The sequence below is a fragment of the Salvelinus alpinus genome, chromosome 27, assembly GCF_045679555.1.
Source record: "Salvelinus alpinus chromosome 27, SLU_Salpinus.1, whole genome shotgun sequence".
Classification (NCBI taxonomy): domain Eukaryota; kingdom Metazoa; phylum Chordata; class Actinopteri; order Salmoniformes; family Salmonidae; genus Salvelinus; species Salvelinus alpinus.
The window spans coordinates 14301740-14321022 of record NC_092112.1 but is presented as its reverse complement, the minus strand read 5'-3'; the positions used below and the strand labels follow the sequence as shown (position 1 = coordinate 14321022).

At 42.8% G+C, this 19283-nt stretch overlaps 1 protein-coding gene across 6 annotated transcripts in view; it reads left to right on the top strand.

The window, feature by feature from the left end:
- LOC139555993 (serine/threonine-protein kinase MRCK beta-like) overlaps positions 1 to 18652 on the top strand; it is a 137045-nt gene extending 118393 nt beyond the window's left edge. For 4 of the 6 annotated variants that reach the window (XM_071369437.1, XM_071369436.1, XM_071369435.1 and 1 more), the window contains 11 exons: positions 1826 to 1888; positions 2735 to 2976; positions 3582 to 3936; positions 4726 to 4823; positions 5183 to 5267; positions 9787 to 9904; positions 10380 to 10497; positions 11310 to 11552; positions 13979 to 14087; positions 14226 to 14296; positions 16907 to 18652. In XM_071369437.1, coding sequence (XP_071225538.1) covers positions 1826 to 1888; positions 2735 to 2976; positions 3582 to 3936; positions 4726 to 4823; positions 5183 to 5267; positions 9787 to 9904; positions 10380 to 10497; positions 11310 to 11552; positions 13979 to 14087; positions 14226 to 14296; positions 16907 to 17035 — 1631 coding nt within the window. In that variant the 3' untranslated portion in view covers positions 17036 to 18652. The remainder of the gene's footprint in view (positions 1 to 1825; positions 1889 to 2734; positions 2977 to 3581; positions 3937 to 4725; positions 4824 to 5182; positions 5268 to 9786; positions 9905 to 10379; positions 10498 to 11309; positions 11553 to 13978; positions 14088 to 14225; positions 14297 to 16906) is intronic. The other 2 variants (XM_071369439.1, XM_071369438.1) reach the window with 1 other exon arrangement.
- The last annotated feature ends 631 nt before the right edge of the window (positions 18653 to 19283 follow it).

The window sequence follows — 19283 nt, the reverse complement described above, 5'->3', positions numbered from 1 at the left end:
GGGAATTATCATCTGTACTGGATGAGGGGGATTATCACCTGTACTGGATGAGGGGGATTATCATCTGTACTGGATGAGGGGAATTATCATCTGTACTGGATGAGGGGGATTATCACCTGTACTGGATGAGGGGGATTATCATCTGTACTGGATGAGGGGAATTATCATCTGTACTGGATGAGGGGAATTATCACCTGTACTGGATGAGGGGAATTATCACCTGTACTGGATGAGGGGAATTATCACCTGTACTGGATGAGGGGAATTATCATCTGTACTGGATGAGGGGAATTATCATCTGTACTGGATGAGGGGGAATTATCACCTGTACTGGATGAGGGGGATTATCACCTGTACTGGATGAGGGGGATTATCATCTGTACTGGATGAGGGGGATTATCATCTGTACTGGATGAGGGGAATTATCATCTGTACTGGATGAGGGGGATTATCACCTGTACTGGATGAGGGGGATTATCATCTGTACTGGATGAGGGGGATTATCATCTGTACTGGATGAGGGGAATTATCATCTGTACTGGATGAGGGGGATTATCACCTGTACTGGATGAGGGGAATTATCACCTGTACTGGATGAGGGGAATTATCACCTGTACTGGATGAGGGGGATTATCATCTGTACTGGATGAGGGGAATTATCATCTGTACTGGATGAGGGGAATTATCACCTGTACTGGATGAGGGGAATTATCACCTGTACTGGATGAGGGGAATTATCACCTGTACTGGATGAGGGGAATTATCACCTGTACTGGATGAGGGGAATTATCACCTGTACTGGATGAGGGGAATTATCATCTGTACTGGATGAGGGGAATTATCACCTGTACTGGATGAGGGGAATTATCACCTGTACTGGATGAGGGGAATTATAATCTGTACTGGATGAGGGGGATTATCACCTGTACTGGATGAGGGGAATTATCACCTGTACTGGATGAGGGGAATTATCACCTGTACTGGATGAGGGGGATTATCATCTGTACTGGATGAGGGGAATTATCATCTGTACTGGATGAGGGGAATTATCATCTGTACTGGATGAGGGGAATTATCATCTGTACTGGATGAGGGGAATTATCATCTGTACTGGATGAGGGGAATTATCATCTGTACTGGATGAGGGGAATTATCATCTGTACTGGATGAGGGGAATTATCATCTGTACTGGATGAGGGGAATTATCATCTGTACTGGATGAGGGGAATTATCACCTGTACTGGATGAGGGGAATTATCACCTGTACTGGATGAGGGGAATTATCACCTGTACTGGATGAGGGGAATTATAATCTGTACTGGATGAGGGGGATTATCACCTGTACTGGATGAGGGGAATTATCACCTGTACTGGATGAGGGGAATTATCACCTGTACTGGATGAGGGGAATTATCATCTGTACTGGATGAGGGGAATTATCATCTGTACTGGATGAGGGGAATTATCATCTGTACTGGATGAGGGGAATTATCATCTGTACTGGATGAGGGGAATTATCATCTGTACTGGATGAGGGGAATTATCATCTGTACTGGATGAGGGGAATTATCATCTGCGGTGTAAGTAATGTTGTAACTTTTCTGTGACAATTTCCGTGAGGAGGAAGTTTTGTTGTTTTTGTAGTGGATACACGCGAAACACAGAATGCAATTGCAAATTGCTGTTTGAGATCTCCAATTATTTCAAATGTTATGGTGCGTTTACTCAAAGTGTGTGTGTGTTTGCGATAGGTGTTGTTGTTGTGTGTGGAGGATGGCAGTGAGAGAGAGAAGACTGTGTTGACTGCTCCTTTGTCTCCCTGCAGATCGAGAGCGTATCGCCCTGGGAACAGAGGAAGGCCTGTTTGTGGTGGAGGTCACCAGAGATGGTAAGAACACACCTATCCCACGTCTGGTCATATCCACTCATAGGGCGTTTTCACATATGACATTCGGTACCCTGGTATGGTTCTGAAAATTCAAACAAATATATTTTGCCTTAAAAAAAAAATCTAATATTCACTTTCCACATGACGTTAGCCAACTAACTTTTTTAAAACGGGGTGAGAAAGTTCCATGCGACTTGCGCTGAATTGTCACAATACATGGTACTCTGGTACTGGATCTTAGACCCACCACCTGGCCAGGGTCCAAGATTTGTTACAGCCAGGGTTCGTTTACGTTTCACAAATGCTCTATAGTGTAGATCATCAGGGTACCAAATGCTCCAGGATCTGGATCATACAGGGATATGTGACACCCCCCATAGAGGCTCATATGATAGATAACAACATGCAGACTCCTCCATGCAGAACAAAGGTCAAGTTTTTAGATTTCTGTCATTTCCAACATGTTTCTTATGTGTGATCACGTGATGTCAACATGTCATATTTTATTTTGTGGTATATTGTCTCCGATTTCTTTCTTCATCCTAAGACTATTTCTCCATGGTCTTTCCTCGATTCCTCGCCTCCTCTCTCCTCGCTTCCTCTCTCTTCGGTTCCTTCTAAAAATGCATTGGAGGAGAATCCAAGGTCCCTTTCATTGTACCTTCTCCTCCATTTGGTTTTTCAAAAGGGGGGGTTGAAATCAAGGAGAGAAAGCGTTTCGACCAATCGGAAAGCAACTATCTTACATATCGACTCACAAATCATAATTTGTGATTTCTTTCAAAACACTACGATTCTCTGTGTCATTTGCCCCTGTTGACTCCTCCTTCTCTTCCCCCCCTTCAGTGATCGTGCGGGCGGCCGACTGCAAGAAGGTGCACCAGATGGAGCTGATCCCCAAAGAGAAGATGGTGGCCCTGCTGTGTGGACGCAACCGACACGTGCACCTGCACCCCTGGGGGGTGCTGGAGGGGGCCGAGGCGGCCTTCGACATCAAGCTGACAGAGACCAAGGGTTGCCAGGCACTGACCACGGGCGTGCTACGCCCCGGGGGACCCGCCTGCCTGCTGGCCGCCGTCAAGCGCCAGGTCACTATTCATTTATTGATTTACCTATTTACACATGCAGTGAAAAACGATGCCAAACACAAAAATAAGAGTTCCAATACAATACATGTCACATGACGCGTGTAGTTGAAGTTTTGTGACTTAAATCCGAATAAATCTCATATTGACCCCATTTCAAAACAAACAACTTATAAAGGGAGCATTCATTAAGTCTTCATAAGCACTGTAACCTTTAATTAACTAGGCAAGTCAGTTAACAATTCTTATTTACAATGACGGCCTACACCGGTCAAACCCGGACAACGCTGGGCCAATTGTGTACCACCCTATGGGACTCCCAATCACGGCCAGTTGTGATACAGCCTGGATTCGAACCAGGGTGTCTGTAGTGACGCCTCTAGTACTGAGATGCTGTGCCACTCGGGAGCCCAAGCAAACTCCTGCTAGCTACATCAAGGCTGATTTAAAAAGGTCCTTTCAAACCCCTGCTAGTTACATCAAGGCTGATTTTAAAAGGTCCTTTCAAACCCCTGCTAGTTACATCAAGGCTGATTTTAAAAGGTCCTTTCCGTTTGCTGCTTTGCCAGAATGTCAGTAGTAACGTCTCCTCTCTCCCCCTTCACCAGGTTCTGTGTTATGAGATCACCCGGGCCAAGCCGCACCACCGCAAGCTGTGGGAGGTGCAAGCCCCGGGGGTGGCCCAGTGGCTGGGCATGGTGCGCGAGCGACTGTGCGTGGGCTACCCCTCAGGTTTTGCCCTGCTGGCCCTCCAAGGCGAGTCGTCGCCCGTCAGCCTGGTGAGCCCCGGGGACCCGTCGCTAGCCTTCCTGGCCCAGCAGCCCCTGGACGCGCTGCACGCCCTGGAGGTGGGCACGACCGAGCTGTTACTCTGCTTCAGCCAGCTGGGTATCTATGTGGACCCCACTGGGAAGAGGAGCAGGGCCCAGGAGCTGATGTGGCCCGCCACGCCGCTTGCTTGCAGTACGTCACGCTTTGGTTTTGTTTTGAGTGGTTGAGTTATGAAAGTTTTGGAGAAGAAATGCGGCTGGTCTAGCGGTAATGCCGAAATCTCCGGCACATGTCTGAATAGGTTGGAATCCAGCCTACTGTCCTTGGACACAACATCTCTCTGTCTTTCATAGGTTGGGACCCCTGACTTGCATGGTCTGTGTGGGTTTTTGTTGTTATTGTTGTTTGAATAGCGCCCCTTGTGTGCACTTCAAGTAATACCGTATACCCCGGTATGACGGTATGAAAATCTGCATACTGCCCAACCCTAACAATCTCTATCATTGGAAGTGAATACATTCACAATACGTTTCAAAAAACATATATATTAATTTTTTTTACCTTTATTGAACTAGGCAAGTCAGTTAAGAACAAATTCTTATTACAATGACGGCCTACCGGGGAACAGCGTGTTAAACTGCCTTGTTCAGGGGCAGAACGACACATTTTTACATTGTCAGCTCAAGGATTCAATCCAGCAACCTTTCGGTTACTGACCCAACGCTCTAACCACTAGGCTACCTGCCGCCCCACTAGGCTACTTTACACCCAGAAACTGTTAGCTATCCAACTCCGAAGGCCTCCTGGTAAGTGCTGCATGCACAATATTCTTTTGAAGGGACACTGAGACACAAATTAAATATTGTTCACTTTATAAAAGAAGCTAACATAAACTGTATCTAGTATATTGTGTCCTACAAATGTATCAAGCTGTGGAGGCCTCTGTGAATCCTCAGCATGTCTTTCCTGTGTGTCCGCCAGGCTCCAACTCCTCCTACCTTACGGTGTACAGCGAGTATGGGGTGGATGTGTTTGACATACACACCACTGAGTGGATCCAGACAATTTCACTGAGGAAGGTAAAAGCAGGGCTGTCCTGCCCATATAACAGTCTGGGTTCAGTCTAACAAGCCATAATGGGGTGTCTTGGGACAACAGTCTGGGTTCAGTCTAACAAACCATAATGGGGTGTCTTGGGACAACAGTCTGGGTTCAGTCTAACAAACCATAATGGGGTGTCTTGGGACAACAGTCTGGGTTCAGTCTAACAAACCATAATGGGGTGTCTTGGTGAATGTGAGGATGCATGTTCTAATCTCGTGTGTGTGGGGGTGAGTGAATGTGTATGAATAAATGAAAGGAGTGTCTGTGTGCATGTGTGTATATATGACCCTGATCTATAGAGTGGATTGGTGTAACCCATGTCTCTGCCCCTCAGTTAAGGCCTCTGAATGTGGAGGGCAGTCTGAACCTGCTGGGCTCTGAACAACCGCGCCTCATCTACTTCAGCAACAACTCCACAGGTGCAAATACACCTCACTATACTGACTACATATACCCCACTACACTCACCTATACCACACTGTACTGACTACATATACCCCACTACACTCACCTATACCACACTATACCGACTACATATACCCCAATACACTCACATATACCACACTGTACTGACTACATATACCCCAATACACTCACCTATACCACACTATACTGACTACATATACCCCACTACACACTCACCTATACCACACTATACTGACTACATATACCCCACTACACTATACACTCACCTATACCACAATATACTGACTACATATACCCCAATACACTATACACTCACCTATACCACACTATACTGACTACATATACCCCAATACACTCACATATACCACACTATACTGACTACATATACCCCAATACTCACCTATACCACACTGTACCGACTACATATACCCCAATACACTATACACTCACCTATACCACACTATACTGACGACATATACCCCAATACACTCACCTATACCACACTGTACCGACTACATATACCCCAATACACTATACACTCACCTATACCACACTATACTGACTACATATACCCCAATACACTCACCTATACCACACTATACTGACTACATATACCCCAATACACTCACCTATACCACAATATACTGACTACATATACCCCAATACACTCACCTATACCACACTGTACCGACTACATATATCCCAATACACTATACACTCACCTATACCACACTATACTGACTACATATACCCCAATACACTCACCTATACCACACTATACTGACTACATATACCCCAATACACTCACCTATACCACACTATACTGACTACATATACCCCAATACACTCACCTATACCACACTATACTGACTACATTGGTTGGTTTCTCTAATGATTGCCTCGCCTGGTTCACCAACTACTTCTCTGATCGAGTTCAGTGTGTCAAATCGGAGGGTCTGTTGTCCGGGCCTCTGGCAGTCTCTATGGGGGTGCCACAGGGTTCAATTCTTGGACCGACTCTCTTCTCTGTATACATCAATGATGTCGCTCTTGCTGCTGGTGATTCTCTGATCCACCTCTACGCAGACGACACTATTCTGTATACTTCTGGCCCTTCTTTTGACACTGTGTTAACAACCCTCCAGGCGAGCTTCAATGCCATACAACTTTCCTTCCGTGGCCTCCAATTGCTCTTAAATACAAGTAAAACTAAATGCATGCTCTTCAACCGATCGCTGCCTGCACCTGCCCGCCTGTCCAACATCACTACTCTGGACGGCTCTGACTTAGAATATGTGGACAACTACAAATACCTAGGTGTCTGGTTAGACTGTAAACTCTCCTTCCAGACTCACATCAAACATCTCCAATCCAAAGTCAAATCTAGAATTGGCTTCCTATTCCGCAACAAAGCATCCTTTACTCATGCTGCCAAACATACCCTTGTAAAACTGACCATCCTACCAATCCTCGACTTCGGTGATGTCATTTACAAAATAGCCTCCAAAACCCTACTCAATAAATTGGATGCAGTCTATCACAGTGCCATCCGTTTTGTCACCAAAGCCCCATATACTACCCACCACTGCGACCTGTACACTCTCGTTGGCTGGCCCTCGCTTCATACTCGTCGCCAAACCCACTGGTTCCAGGTCATCTACAAGACCCTGCTAGGTAAAGTCCCCCCTTATCTCAGCTCGCTGGTCACCATAGCAGCACCTACCTGTAGCACGCGCTCCAGCAGGTATATCTCTCTAGTCACCCCCAAAACCAATTCTTCCTTTGGACGCCTCTCCTTCCAGTTCTCTGCTGCCAATGACTGGAACGAACTACAAAAATCTCTGAAACTGGAAACACTTATCTCCCTCACTAGCTTTAAGCACCAGCTGTCAGAGCAGCTCATAGATTACTGCACCTGTACATAGCCCATCTATAATTTAGCCCAAACAACTACCTCTTTACCTACTGTATTTATTTATTTATTTATTTTGCTCCTTTGCACCCCATTATTTCTGTCTCTACTTTGCGCTTTCTTCCACTGCAAACCAACCATTCCAGTGTTTTTAGTTTTTATTTTACTTGCTGTGTTGTATTCACTTCGCCTCCATGGCCTTTTTATATTTTTATTTATTTATACATATATTTGTTTGCCTTCACCTCCCTTATCTCACCTCACTTGCTCACATTGTATATAGACTTATTTTTTTCACTGTATTATTGACTATATGTTTGTTTTACTCCATGTGTAACTATGTGTTGTTGTATGTGTCGAACTGCTTTGCTTTATCTTGGCCAGGTCGCAATTGTAAATGAGAACGTGTTCTCAATTTGCCTACCTGGTTAAATAAAGGTTAAATAAAAAATTAAAAAAAATACATATACCCCAATACACTCACCTATACCACAATATACTGACTACATATACCCCAATACACTCACCTATACCACACTGTACCGACTACATATACCCCAATACACTATACACTCACCTATACCACACTATACTGACTACATATACCCCAATACACTCACCTATACCACAATATACTGACTACATATACCCCAATACACTATACACTCACCTATACCACACTATACTGACTACATATACCCCAATACACTCACCTATACCACAATATACTGACTACATATACCCCAATACACTATACACACCTATACCACACTATACTGACTACATATACCCCAATACACTCACCTATACCACAATATACTGACTACATATACCCCAATACACTCACCTATACAACACTATACTGACTACATATACCCCAATACACTATACACTCACCTATACCACAATAAACTCACTACATACACAACCGTTCAAACGTTTGGGGTCACTTAGAAATGTCCTTGTTTTTGAAAGAAAAGGAAATTTTTTGTCCGTTAAAATAACATCAAATTGATCAGAAATGCAGTGTAGACATTGTTAATGTTGTAAATGACTATTGTAGCTGGAAACGGATGATTGTTTAATGGAATATCTACATAGGCGTACAGAGGCCCATTATCAGCAACCATCACTCCTGTGTTCCAATGGCACGTTGTGTTAGCTAATCCAAGTTTATCATTTTAAAAGACTAATTGATCATTAGAAAACCCTTTTGCAATTATGTTAGCACAGCTGAAAACTGTTGTTCTGATTAAAGAAGCAATAAAACTGGCCTTCTTTAGACTAGTTGAGTATCTGGAGCATCAGCATTTGTGGGTTCGATTACAGGCTCAAAATGGCCAGAAACAAAGAACTTTCTTCTGAAACTCGTCAGTCTATTCTTGTTCTGAGAAATGAAGGCTATTTCATGTGAGAAGTTGCCAAGAAACTGAAGATTTTGTACAACGCCGTGTACTACTCCCTTCACAGAACAGCGCAAACTGGCTTTAACCAGAATAGAAAGAGTGGGAGGCCCCGGTGCACAACTGAGCAAGAGGACAAGTACATTAGAAAGTTTCTCTAACTAGACAGACACCTCACAAGTCCTCAACTGGCAGCTTCATTAAATAGTACACGCAAAACACCAGTCTCAACGTCAACAGTGAAGAGGCTACTCCAGGATACTGGCCTTCTAGGCAGAGTTGCAAATGTAAAAGCCATACCTGACTGGCCCAACAAAAATAAAAGATGATGGGAAAAAGAACAGACACTAGACAGAGGTAGATTGAAAAAAGGTGTTATGGACAGATGAATCTAAGTTTGAGGTGTTCACATCAAAAAATATAACATTTGTGAGACGCAGAAAAGATGCTGGAGGAGTGCTTGACGCCATCTGTCAAGCCTGGTGGAGTCAATGTGATGGTCTGGAGGTGCTTTGGTGGTAAAGTGAGAGATTTGTACAGGGTTAAAGGGATCTTGAAGGAAGGCTATCACTCCATTTTGTAACGCCATGCCATACTCTGTGGACGGCGCTTAATTGGAGCCAATTTCCTCCTACAACCGGACAATGACCCAAAGCACAGCACCAAACTATGCAATACATATTTAGGGAAGAAGCAGTCAGCTGGTATTCTGTCTATAATGGAGTGACCAGCACAGTCACCGGATCTTAACCCTATTGAGCTGTTGTGGGAGCAGCTTGACCGTATGGTACATAAGAAGTGCCCATCAAGCCAATCCAATTTATGGGAGGTGCTTCAGGAAGCATGTGGTGAAATCTCTTCAGATTACCTCAACAAATTGACAACTAGAATGCCAAAGGTCTGCAAGGCTGTAATTGCTGCAAATGGAAGATTCTTTGACGAAAGCAAAGTTTTTTTGAAGGACACAATTATTATTTCAATTACAAATCATTATTTATAAGCTTGTCAACGTCTTGACTATATTTCCTATTCATTTTGCAACTCATTTCATGTATGTTTTCATGGAAAACAAGGACATTTCTAAGTGACCCCAAACTTTTGAACGGTAGTGTATATCTCAATATACTCACTACATATATTTACCCCAATACACTTACCTATATCTCAAATTTTTCTCTCTCTCTGTCCGTCCTGCAGAAGGTGACCTGGCCATCCCTGAGACATCTGACAACAGTAAGAAGCTGATGGTGAGAACGCGCAGCAAGAGGAAGTTCCTCTTCAAGGTCCCGGAAGAGGAGAGACTGCAGCAGAGGAGGTAACCTTTTTTTCCCCCCACAATCCCCATTTATACTTTTCTTGACTTTTGGACTGTACAGCAGTAATGTAGCGAGGGGAGACAGAATATAGGTGTTTAGATAAGGGAGTCTGAGTCGGGGCTTGAACCCTCGTTGCCAGGGGGGCATCACTCGATCAGACTCCAGTGGAGGTGACATCACTATAACTATACGTTTGACTTAAATAAAGAGATGATTGTCAGAATTTAGTCTGTTTACTACCATTGTAAGTACACTCACCCAGTACAACTTCAGGTAGCCTAGTGGTTGGGCCAGTAACCAAAATGTCGCTGGTTCGAATCCCCGGGCCGACTAGGTGAAGAATCTGTCAATGTGCCCTTGAGCAAGGCACTTAACCCAAAGTTGCTCTGAATAAGATGTTGCAAAAATGACTAAAATGTAACTATTCACAATAATACACACTGACCATTGTAACCATGTGTGTTGTGTTGACAGAGAGATGCTGAGGGACCCTGAGCTGAGGTCCAAGTTGATCTCCAACCCAATCAACTTTAACCACGTGGCACACATGGGCCCCGGCGACGGCAAGCAGGTCCTCATGGATTTGCCTCTGGTAAGCACAGCTAGTGCCAAAATGGCTGCCTCATACTGTATTCATAACCCATAGGAGATAGTTAAAGGACTCAACTTGGATATAACCCGTTTTAGCATGGACATTGTCATTGAGGCACATTTTCAAACATCAAAAGGAGAAGAAAATGTACTTTAAAATGGAGATAGCCTTAATGGCGCTGCCCATGCTGTCACAGACGCCTTAATGGCACAGATACAAAGATAGGACCTCTTTCCATCTCTGTCATAACCCAACTTACGTTATAGGAAGGAAAATGGCTTCCCAACCCCATGATAACCTGACTGATATTGTAGCAGCCAAAGTGGCTGTCTATTGCAAATTAACTGACATTTGCTGTACCCAGGACAGCTACTGCAAATAACCTAACTGATATCGCAGGAACCAAAATGTCCACCCTGTGTTAACCTTCCTTAAAACATATCAAAACAGGAGCCATAACAGCTGTTTTTTAACGATCGCAAGACACCTGCTGGAGCCAAAATGGTGTCTCCTTGCATTTTCTGACACTAGCAGCTCCCACTACCAACTCCACAGAATAGCACTGCTATCCTACCATCCTAACTCCACAGAATAGCACTGCTATCCTACCTTCTAGATGTCACCTTTCTCTACCTATTTATCACCTCTGCCCCTCTTCCTACTCTTTTTTGAGAATGACCTGTAGTCCCTCCCTCACGCCCTCTTTCACTTTCTCCTCCCCTCCCTCTCTTTTTTTCCATCTGTCTTGTTCGTGTCCTTTGTTTCCGCTCTCTCTTTCCTTCTCTCACCCCCCTCCCCGCCCGGCCCAGCAGCAGAGCGAGAGCGCCGCCACCACCCCCTCCCCCTCATCCTCCCGCCACCACGCCCTGATCTCCCCACCGAGCAACTTTGAGCACGTCTATCACATGAGCCTTGTGTCGGCCGGCCTCTACCTGCAGAAAGAGCCCGCCTCTTCCTCCGCCACCTCCTCCTCCACCTCCTCGCTGCAGCACTGCAGCATGCCCCAGCTCTCATCCTCCTCCTCCTCCTCTCCCTCCACCTCCTCCCTAGGAAGGGTAGGCCTGACCTGACGCTTCCCCTCCTCCCTCTCCCCCCCTTCCCCCACTCTCCTCCTTTTGACACCACCACCACCTCTTTTGCACAATCCCAAATCGACACCCGCAGTAGCCCTTGTCACCTAGTGATCTAGCCTCTATTCCTGGGGTACTGGTTGTTCAATCTGAGCCTGGAGGTCTGGAGTACTGGTTGTTGAATCCGAGCCTGGAGGTCTGGGATACTACTACTGTACATACATTTTTATGTATTCAGACCCTTTGCTATGAGATTCGAAATTGAGCTCAGTTGTTTCCATTGATCATCCTTGAGATGTCTATAAACAGCACTCTGCCAATCAGGCCTTTATGGTAGAGTGGCCAGATGGAAGCCACTCTAAAAGGCACATGACAGCCCGCTAAAGACTTTCAGACCATGAGAAACAAGATTCTCTCGTCTGATGAACCAAGATTTAACTCTTTGGCCTGAATGCAAAGTGTCACGTCTGGAGGAAACCTGGCACCATCCTTACGGTAAAGCATGGTGGTGGCAGCATCATGCTGTGGGAATGTTTTTCAGTGGCAGGGACTGGGAGACTAGTCAGGATCGAGGCAAAGATGAACGGAGCAAAGTACAGAGAGATCCTTGATGAAAACCTGCTCCAGGGCGCTCAGGACCTCAGACTGGGGCGAAGGTGCATGAAGACAACGCAGGAGTGACTTCGGGACAAGTCTCAATGTCCTTCAGTGGCCTAGCCAGAGCCTAGACTTGAACCCAATCAAACATCTCTGGAGAGATCTGAAAATAGCTGTGCAGCGACACTCCCCATCCAACCTGATGGCGCTTGAGAGGATCTGCAGAGAAGAACGGGAGAAGCTTCCCAAATACAGGTGTGCCAAGGTTGTAGCGTCATACCCAAGAAGACTCAAGGCTGTAATCGCTGCTTCAACAACGTACTGAGTAAAGGGTCTGAATACTTATGTAAATGCAATATTTTCGTGTTAAAAAGAATATATAAATTGGCAAAGAAATCAAAAAATCTGTTTTTGTTTTGTCATTATGGGTTATTGTGTGTAGATTGATGAGGGGAAAAAACGAATCCATTTGAGTAAGGCTGTAACTTAACAAAATGTGGGAAAAGTCAAGGGGTCTGAATACTTTCCGAATGAACTGTAGATCTTCCAGAAAGACAATGAAATGGTTAATTGACCACAAAATACAAGTGTTGCAATGGCCACGTCAGTTTTCCGGATTTGAACCCCATTCAAAACCTGTGGTTTGATTTGAAGATGGCAGTCAGATCAGACCAAAGGATATCAATTATCTGGACAAAGGAATGGTCTAAGATCCCTCCAGATGTGTTCTCTAATCTCATAGAACACTCAGGATAAAGGCTAGGTGCCATTATCCTAGCAAGGAGAAGATGCAAAAAGTATTAGAAACAGTGCTATTCGTTTGGAGAAAATAAATAATTACTTGTTTAAACTCTAAGCAATTGTATAAAACAACCCCCCCCCCCCCAAAAAAATGTTGTAAAATTATAGCTCAGTATTTGTATAAATGTTATATTATTTTTTGCTCATCTTTATCAAGGGTGCCAATAATAATGGAGGTGTCTATATTTAACCGTTACTCCATCTCCACCAGTGAATAGGGAGCAGGTGCTTGGGTCGACTTGGGATCGGTCATATTTCCAGGCCCCCCACCCCCCTCACCCCTTTTTCTCTCCTTCCCATTCTTCCTCACGGTTCCTTTTTTAAGTTTTCTCGAGTGCAGTGAGTTTTTCAGAAGCTGGGGTGGTTTTATTTCGGCTGACGTCATAGTGAGTGTTTTTCTGTACTGGCTGCAGTGTGGTTATGCTTTGTGTGATCTCTGCTTATTTGTCATGTTAAAACAGGGCAACACGCTTGATAAGCTTCGCATAGGGTTCAATGGAGAGAGAGTGCTTTTTAAAAATGGGGCACAGCAAATTGGAAAAGCTCCCTAGAAGGTTTATTCTATTAGTAGACGGCCACCAAAGTAATGTAGAGACTTCTCCGTGACTGTTCTCCCATTGAATTTTGCAAAAACATACCAGCGTGAGTGTGACTTTTTTCAGTCAAACGAGTGACTTGCTGTGGAGTTTATCACTGTGCGTGTACAAGGCTGTTGGTTTCATGTGTGTGCATAAGCATCCATCTAAATGTCTTGACCGTGTCCAATCATGTACCTGGGGTTGTGTTCATTAGGCAACCAATGAAATTAAACTCAACGAAATGGCTATGTCCAAACTGGGACTTGTCCAATAAGAAACGCTCATTTTCGTAGCAAAATGTTTACAAATGTTTTCTGTTGTGTGTCCTAATGAACACAAACCTGTTCACCCATATAGTCACATATGTGTCATTGTCTTACTGTGTGTGTGTGTGTGTGTGTGTGTGTGTGTCTTGGCGACTGCGTGGGGGTACAGAGTGTGATGCATTCTTCTCAGGATGACCCGGCCAAGGACAAGCCCCGCCCACTCTCCAGTATCTCCCGGCAACAGAGGAGCATGACCCACATCACTCGCACGGCCTCTGGTGAGAGGACCCCGAGCACACACCTTCTGCATGTGAACACTGATTTCAACAAACACACTTTAGTAAATCCATTATCTCTCTCTCTGTCATTGATGCTATGCTCTGTGTGTGTGTTTCTGTGTGTGTTGTGTCATGAAGGAGGTGCAGACTTTGGAGGAGCAGGATCGTCTCGGAACATCTCCGACCCAGACGGGGACTTTGAGAGAGAGGTAAAGAACCCCAACACAGTGCACACACACCAGGGTTTCCGTTAGGAAAGTGACCGGGAAGATTTTATCGGACATTTAAGAAATGTACCGGTGGTCCGTATGCTTTGGGTGCCGGTGTTTCCCCTATATCCGCCACTTTTTTTTACAAAAATTAATCAGAATGGTAAAACGTTTTCAATGTGAACTTGAACGACTAAAACTAGATATAAAAGATCATGGTTCTATGTAGTTTAAAATTAGATCATCTTTAAGAACTAACAGTCACCAAAATAAAAACTAAACAGTCAGGGAGAATCAAATTCTCAAAATGGCAGTTTAAAGTATTTTTACTTAAGTTGTTTTTGGGGGTATCTGTACTTTACTATTTATATTTTTGACAACTTTTACTTCACTACATTCCTAAAGAAAATAATGTACTTTTTTACTCCATACATTTTCCCTGACACCCAAAAGTACTCATTATATTATGACAGAAATATGGTCATTCACGCACTTATCAAGAGAACATCCCTGGTCATCTACTGCCTCTAAACTGGAGGACTCACTAAACACAAATGCTTTGTTTGTAAATTAATGTCTAAGTGTTGGAGTGTGCCTCTGGCTATCCGTAAATGTAAAAAAAAATATATATATATATATATAATTGTGCCAATAAACACAATATAATTGTGCCATCTGGTTTGCATAATATGAGGAATTTGAAATGATGAATACTTTTGATACGTAAGTATATTTTACCAATTCCATTTACTTTTGATACTTAAGTATATTTAAAACCAAATACTTTTAGACTTTTTTTGTATTTTACTGGGTAACTTTCACTTTTACTTCAGTCATTTTCTTTTAAGGTAGGCTACATCGCCTGCTATACCCATATAGGCATACAGAAGGAGGCTAATTTGTACATTTTATATGTGAATTTTTTGTTGTTGAATGATAAGCATTATGTTGTTAGATATTATAGGAGTAACTCTGGTAAGCCTAAAACATTTTTCCTCACCTCAAGTTCAACTTCGGAGTCAGTTGGATGGCCAGTGCATAGGTGTAACGGATGTGAAATGGCTAGCTAGTTAGAGGGGACGGTCTAAAGTTATACTGTTACATAGGCCTGCAGTGTAATAGGTTAATAGTAATAATAAAGGGTTAGTAGCAACACCAAACCTTCACAAAAGTTTCTAAACTTTATTAGTGTAATATATAAAGTAAGTCAAGCCGTTGTTTATAGGGAAGATACGAGCAAGATACAAACACAACATTACAGTTGTAACAGAATAAAACAAAACACTGCGAACTGGTTTAAACCTTCAGAAAAGGTTAGGAAAAAACAAAACTAAAGATTAGTGCCTACTGTACCAAACAGATGACAGCTATAGGCTAATTATATATTTTTCAAAAGACCTATCTTAAACTAAAGCGCACAGATCAAACTTCATGTATCCAATGAAAATGTTTTGCATATTTAAAAAAAAAAATAATAGTTTAGATTAATAAATAGGTCTATAATAATAATAATGATATACAATAATAATAATAATGATAAAACAAATTATTATAAATGCGAGAAAAAAAGAAAAAAAAATCCAAAATTGCATCCTACCTCAATAACAAGTTGCACAGTAGCCTGCATTTGGCCGGGCCAACTTTCTTCTCATCTTTGTCCAATACAATATAAAAACTTGTCCATAAGTAGGACTTTCCCCTTTTCACTTAGAGGCATGTTCTCTAACTTTAGTATTATGTCAATGAAAAAGGTCTCAATTTTTGTAATCGACAGTAGCCTAGGCTCCTCTCTCGCTCTCTCCTCAGCATCAGGCACAAGTAGTGAGAGGATGTTGAAATCGTCTCCCATTTTATTTATCGACCAAAAGCTGTTAATTACCAGCTAACGGAAACCCTGACACACACACTGACTGTTGGGGTTGTGACGATAGCAGTATCGTAATGTTTTTTTCCAGGGCAAAAATGAGAACACGAAGCAGACAGAACTCTTTGGTCCTTTAAAAACCTGCTGTATGTAACATATGTTGTGCTGTAGTTTGGAAAATAAATCCATGTGACTCTGGATGACGACATAATGATGTTTGTTTCCAACATTAGGGCTGTTTTCCTGAAGAAGTTAAATCCGCTTTGTGTTCTTGCCACACTACTAACAAGTATCGTGACCGTAGTATCGTCCCAGCCATACTGATTGTACACACACATTCAATCAATTTCTCTCAATACAATTTAATGCAACTCGCTTCCTGGGTATGATAAGTTGTCTTACATTGCCAAAGCAAACATTAATAATTAAAGTTTGTTTATCATTAAAGAGGCTAAATGGAACTTTTACCTCAGGGGTGCTCTTTATCCAAAACGTCCCCTAAATAGACAGAAATATCGTCTAAAAATGTTTGATAGAAATGGATACATCTCTCAACACCGATGAGCAAAATGTTATATTGTCTATTTAAAACTAAGGATATGTGTGGTTTCATGATTTAAAAACTGAGATTCATATTTTTATTTTATATGTATATGAACCACCCAGCCAACAGTTGAGCCAAAGAATTAGCAACTGAACTTCTTTAATAGAGCTTTGATATATAAAAACACTCTGTATTCCCTCAGCCGGACTCCGACTCCACCAAGCACTCCACCCTCTCCAACAGCTCCGATCCCAGCAGCCCCCCCAGCCCCAACTCCCCCCACCGCAGCCAGCTAACACTGGACGGCCTGGAGCACACCCTGGACGGCTGAGGACCACCCCCCCACCCACACACCTTACACACACACACACATATAATGCGTGCTTAATCACTCAACACCTACATTCGACATAGAACTTGGGTATCGCTGCAAAGTGCCAAGAACAGACTTTGTGGACAAAATGCCACCGCTGAAGCCTTTTCTGCGTGTGACGAGCATAGACCCTCAAAAAGGGAGGGGCACATGGTATTTGAAGCTAACGCTAAAAAAACAACAACAAATCAGCCAGTATAGATTTGTTTTTGTTTTTATTCATTTCAGGCCATAAATGTTTCCTACGAGTTAAGGTTATTATTACTTAGTTGAAATGATCAATACATAGAGGTGAGATGGGGCTGAATTAAAAACAGAGATTACTGATGGGGGACTCACAGAAAAAGCATTAATGATGAACTGTCCTAATCATAGGTATACGTTTTTTTTTTTTTTTTAACAAAGACGAGAGGGAAATAACTGTTGTTTTTAAAGCGTATAGTATTTTACACGGACATGTTGAGCTCGACTTTGCGGACACAAAACAGAACGGTGAAAGAAATGGCAGACTTTTTTCAAGAACCATAACCCCCACACACACACACACACACACACTTCCCAGCCCCTTCTGTACTGGCGTTGTAATCCTATTAAGCTGTTCCCGGACCATTTTGAGAGCTGTACCTTCCTAGGGGACGAGCTGCCATTCAACTCAACTGACTGCAGGGGTTTTAGTGTAAAGCTAAATTAGTGGGCATATTTTATAGCTTTTACATCTCCTGCCAGCCTTTGTAAGATGCGTTGTTTTTAACTTGGATCTTTTGCCAGAAAACGTATAGTTGGCGCCATAGCAACCAGAAATGGAAGAAGAAATAAAAACAGAATCATGAGACTTTAATTTCTCGATATGCGGTTTTAAGTTGATAAGTGGTGGGAATCTGAACATAGCGAAAAGGACCACATTACTCATAGGATTATTAATAAGAGTCCTTCACAAGCTGCTGCTGCTTTCGTGTGCTATGTTTAAATAAATAAATAGGTATGTGTGTGAAGGCCTGCTCACTATAGAGAGAACCCCCCTGGCCAAGGCCCTCGCATTTTAAATCGTTCAATCATGAGAGTGGGAAGCATTAGCGGTGGTGTACAGTCATTGCGCCGTACCGCCACAGGGGGGTGTCTGAATAGTTTTTCCTCCAGTGTGGGATGTTTCATTGTACAGAAGTATGAGATACAGTACAGGCATGTGTGGCATATCCAGTTTAATCACTCTAGTGTGCCTTCAGTGCCATTTTGTTTTATAGCACCTCGTTCAGATCAATTCCCGAAGTGATTTTAAACCTGCAGGCTATCGGTGAGAGGGTTTTTTTTTCAGAAACACTGTATTAAACTTGCACATGTTTTAGTCCAAGGAATATCATCTTTTGATTTTGTGTCAGTGATCGTTCTCGTTCCTTTTATTCTTCCCGGACTTCTGTTCAGCTCTCCGAAGACGGGACTTTTTTTTTCTCTCTTCGAAACACTACTGCTTTTTTTTCCTCTTAAAAAAAAAAAAATCACCAGTTGGAATCTTTGTAATTATTGAATTGTTAGCAACAAACATTTGAACAGACAATAAAAGAGTATCTGTTGTGCTTCTCTTGTCTCTGTGTGCTTTGTGTGTTGTTTTTATATACAGTATTGTTATCAGCTCAGAACACACAATGTTGATGCTATGAATGTAGATTTTGTTTTTGTGATGCATCAAGTAAAGAAAGAAATATTGTGAAAAGTTAAGGAGAATTGAATGCAAGAACCTTGCTAGGAAAATGGAATGGTATTGAAAAACAAGAATTCTGCTGATAGTGCGATTCATGTAATTTTGCAGGGAGAGACTATAGTCACGCCTGATGCCGAAATTGATGACTTACAGTGCATTCGGAAAGTATTCAGACCCCTGTACCTTTTTCCACATTTTGTTACTTTTACAGCCTTATTTAAAAAAATGCATCATCAATCAAAGTTTTGAGAATGACACAAATATTAATTTTCACAAAGTCTGTTGCCTCAGTGTCTTTATATATTTTTGTCAGATGTTACTATGGAATACTGACAAGCATTTCATAAGTGTCAAAGGCTTTTATTGACAATTACATGAAGTTGATGCAAAGAGTCAATATTTGCGGTGTTGACCCTTCTTTTTCAAGACCTCTGCAATCGGCCGTGGCATGCTGTCAATTAACTTCTGGGCCACATCCTGACTGATGCCAGCACATTCTAGCATTATCAA